The sequence below is a fragment of the Nicotiana tomentosiformis genome, chromosome 5, assembly GCF_000390325.3.
Source record: "Nicotiana tomentosiformis chromosome 5, ASM39032v3, whole genome shotgun sequence".
Taxonomy (NCBI): domain Eukaryota; kingdom Viridiplantae; phylum Streptophyta; class Magnoliopsida; order Solanales; family Solanaceae; genus Nicotiana; species Nicotiana tomentosiformis.
Genome location: NC_090816.1, coordinates 24348890 through 24352904, shown reverse-complemented (window position 1 = coordinate 24352904; position 4015 = coordinate 24348890). Strand labels below are relative to the sequence as shown.

General features: G+C 42.2%; 1 protein-coding gene across 1 annotated transcript; it reads right to left on the bottom strand.

Annotated features, from left to right (window-relative positions):
* Window positions 1-3268: 3268 nt before the first annotated feature.
* Window positions 3269-3643, bottom strand: LOC138892034 (uncharacterized). The gene has a single exon (XM_070175725.1). It carries the CDS (start codon window positions 3641-3643, stop codon window positions 3269-3271), a length of 375 nt encoding a protein of 124 aa, XP_070031826.1.
* Between the last annotated feature and the right edge of the window lie 372 nt (window positions 3644-4015).

The following is a 4015-nucleotide window of genomic DNA, read 5'->3' as shown; positions in this document are numbered from 1 at the left end:
AATCATATTTTGCAGGATTCAACTTCAAAATTGAATTTTCGAAGCCGCAAAAATCTTCCTTAGGTATACTATGTGATCCAAACTTCTCTTAGATTTGATGATAACATCATCCACGTACACCTCTATTTCCTTGTGTATCATATCGTGAAAAAGAGTAGTCATGGCCCTCATGTAGGTAGCTCCAGTGTTCTTCAAACCAAATGGCATCATTTTTAAAAATATATCCCTAATGGCATGATAAAAGTTATCTTCTCGGCGTCTCCTTCGTCAATCCAAATATGGTGATATCTTGTGAAGCAATCCACAAAGGATTGGATTTCATTCTTGGAACAGTTGTTTATTAGTATGTGTATGTTGGGCAATGGGAAATCATCCTTAGGACTTGCTCTATTCAGATCTCGATAGTCAACAGACACTCTAACTTTTCCATCCTTCTTTGGAACGGCACAATGTTGGCTAGCCATGTTGGATACTCGACCACTCGAAGGACCTTGGCTTTGATTTGCTTGGTAACCTCCTCATTTATCTTCATACTCATATCTGGCTTGAATTTCCTGAGCTTCTGCTTTACCGGCGAACACATGGGGTTGGTAGGTAGCATCTGAGCTACTATGGATGTGCTCAACCCAATCAAGTCGCCGTACGACCATGCAAAAATATCCTTATACTCTTTTAAAAACCTGATGTACTCTTCCTTCTCTAATGCTGATAGATGAATTCTTATGCGAGTTTCCTTGACTGTTTCAGAATCTCCTAAGTTAACTGCCTCAGTTTCTTCCAAATTAGACTTTTGTTTGTTCTAAAACTTCTCTACCTCTTTGATAATTTCCTCAGGTATTATATCATCTTCCAAATCCTCTGAATCACTTTCCTTATGTTGTGTTGTCTCATTACGTATCACAGTCGTAGGTTCATCAGAATATGTAATAATTATGCTGAAAAAGAATGCAGAAAGATAATAATAAATAAACGAAAAGAAAAAATGTATTAATAATACTTCAGAAATTGTCAACAAGTACGACTCGACAGCTCAAGTAATTATTTTAAAACAAAATACTGAAAATGTGTTAAATGCCCAAAAACAATTTAAAAATAAATCATGCTAATTTTTCCAAGGCTACCTAGGTACTCGGCGAGCCCGGGATGGTGCAGCGGTCCAGTTCTTGAGAACGGCTCCTTCTCCTAATGTCTGAATGGTAAGATATTCCTCCTTCTCCTCCTCTAAAATTGCACTGTAGTCCATACCTTCCTCGTCCAGAAACAACTTCCTCATTCCGACCAAAATCTCATCTTCCTCAGGTCCCCAAATCATATTAGTCTGGAAGAATGTCTGGTGCAGCGGTGGTATGGGATTCTCCAACGGATAGTAATCGGTACACAACTGTAGTGTCCAATCCTGGTATTCTTGCACACTATATTCATACTCGAGACCAAAAGTTGTGCCATGATATTGTGGTCGTTTTGGTTCTTTGATCCCTTGAAGCTTTCGGCCAAGTCCCTTGCCTGGTTCATATCCCAACCTCATCAATATGCTTTCTATCTTATTGTTTCACCATCGATCCTTCTCAATTATGTTTACCCGCTCAATGCAGTAGTATGTTTATCACCCAATTTCCTCATGTTCTCGATAATTGGCACGGTCTGGTTGGTGTAGATAGGGCTGCTTACATCTCCATGAATAATTACCTCTTAATAATTCCACTCAAACTTCACAACCTGGTGCAGAGTATAAGCAACCGCCCCAGCTGCATGTATCCATGGTCTCCCCAATAACAAGTTGTAGGTGTCGGATATGTCTAACACTTGGAATTCGACATCAAACTAGGTCGGGCCCATCTGTAGATCAAGGTTAATTTCTCCGATAATGGCTCTTTGAGACCCATCGAATGCCTTCACATTCGTTCTTCCCATTCATATCTCATGCAGGCCTTTGCCTAGTCTTTTCAGAGTAGTCAGCGGGTATATGTTCAAGCTCGATCCCCTATCTATCAAGACTATGGCGATGAACTTGTCTTCAAATTGCACTGTGATGTGCAACTCTTTGTTGTGACTCAACTCTTTTGGCGGTAGATCGTCTTCGTGGAAAGTAATTTTGTGACTCTCCAGTACCTGTCCTACCATATTGGCCATCTCTCCACTAGTGATACCGGTAGTCACATAGGCTTCAGTTAATACCTTTATCAGGGCATTTTTGTGTGCACCTGAATTTTGCAACATCGATAATATGGATACCTTCCTCCAAAGATCATCACTGCTTGTCTCCATGATGGGTGTCTTGGATGTGGTCTCTTTGCTTGTTCCTCCAACATTCTCATGTGTATAAACTCTGCCAATTGTGGTCATTCCTTGCACAACACATGTCTTTTCTATCTTGGCCTTCCCTTTTCTTCTCGCCTCTGCCATAAAATCCCTTGGGGTGGCATCAGACTTATAACACGGTGTTGGAGCTACCATCATCGTGAAAGGAGTAGCTACCTCGACCTCAAATGGTGTCTGGGTTTGCACCAAAATCGGCGAGAGGGGGGCATGTAATGTTTTAGGAGCATCCCCCTCCCGAATAAGTTCGATGGATCCCTCCTGATCCCATTTCTATTAGTTTCTATCACATTCACTCCCTCGCCCCTATGATCAGGAAGAGGGTTATTACAAATATTTGGCGTAGCCTCTTTTGCTTGTATAACTTAGGTGTCGATCAGTCTCTAAATCTTGTCCTTCAACATGCGGCATTCTTCAATGTATGACCCTTCATCCCTGAATGATAGGCACAAGTTTTGTTGGGGTTAACCCACTGGGAATGGCTCTCAACAGCAATGACAGGAATGGGGCTGACGTAACCAGCGACCTTTAGTCTCTCATACAATTAGGCTATGGGTTCAGCGATTGGGGTGTATTGTCTGCGAGCTCCACGGTCAAATTTTGGTCATGATTTTGGGTAGTTTTGGCAGATGGGAGGAGGTGAATGGTAATATACAGGTTGGGTATTATATGTATGGTAGGTGGTAGTAGGGTATTGGTATTTTGGAGATGAGGGTTGATATGTGGGTGGAGGTGTTTGGTATGTGAGGGGAGACTTAGGGCCCTGGGCTACCATCACGGTACCCACTTCTTTCTTCTTCGAGATACCTCCTGATTTCAAGGCTTTGTTGGTGGCTTGCAGTGCCTTGGAATTGGTCACCATTCCACTCGCGATTCCTTCATCTATCCTTTCCCCTAACTTGATGATATCTGAAAACTTGTGATTCTCAATAAATATCAACCTTTCGTAATACTACGGATCCTGAACTCTAACAAAGAACTTGTTTATTTGTTCTTCTTCAAGTGGCGGCCTCACCTTGGCTGCCTTTGATCTCCAGCGATTATCATGCTCATGGAAGGTTTCTGTCGGCTTCTTCTTGAGGTTCTGGATATAGAAAACGTCTTGTGACATATCTATATTGAACTTAAATTTGTCCATGAAATCCGACACCATGCTCACCCAATTCACCCACTTCTTCAGATTCTGGCAGATATACCAAGATATTGCGTCTCCTGTCAGACTTCGCATGAACAGTTTCATGCGGATTTGCTCATTCTTACCCACTCCTACAAGCTTGTCACAGTAGGTTCTCAGATGCACCTTAGGATCACTAATGCTAACAAACATCTCAACTTGGGAGGTTTGTAACCCTCTGGCAGTTCTACATCCGGATGGATACACAAATCTTTGTAGTTTAAACCTTCAACACCCTTTTCGCCTTCAACACTCTGGACTTTCCCGTCAGTTTCTTGAGTTTCTCTGTCATGTTTCCAATGAGCATGTCCTTCTCAGTCGGCTCAGATATGTATAGGGTATGTTGCAGGGTATGTAGTAAGGTTTTCACGTATATCGGGTTTTCGCGGTGTGCTTCTGGGATTTAGGTGTATGGGTGATCATTGATCTAAGTTTGCGGATCGAGGGTGAGGTATGGTGCATTTTTGGGGGTGTGAAAGTGGTGATTTTCGGATACTGGGTTGGGTGATGGTGGTGTTGTTGAGG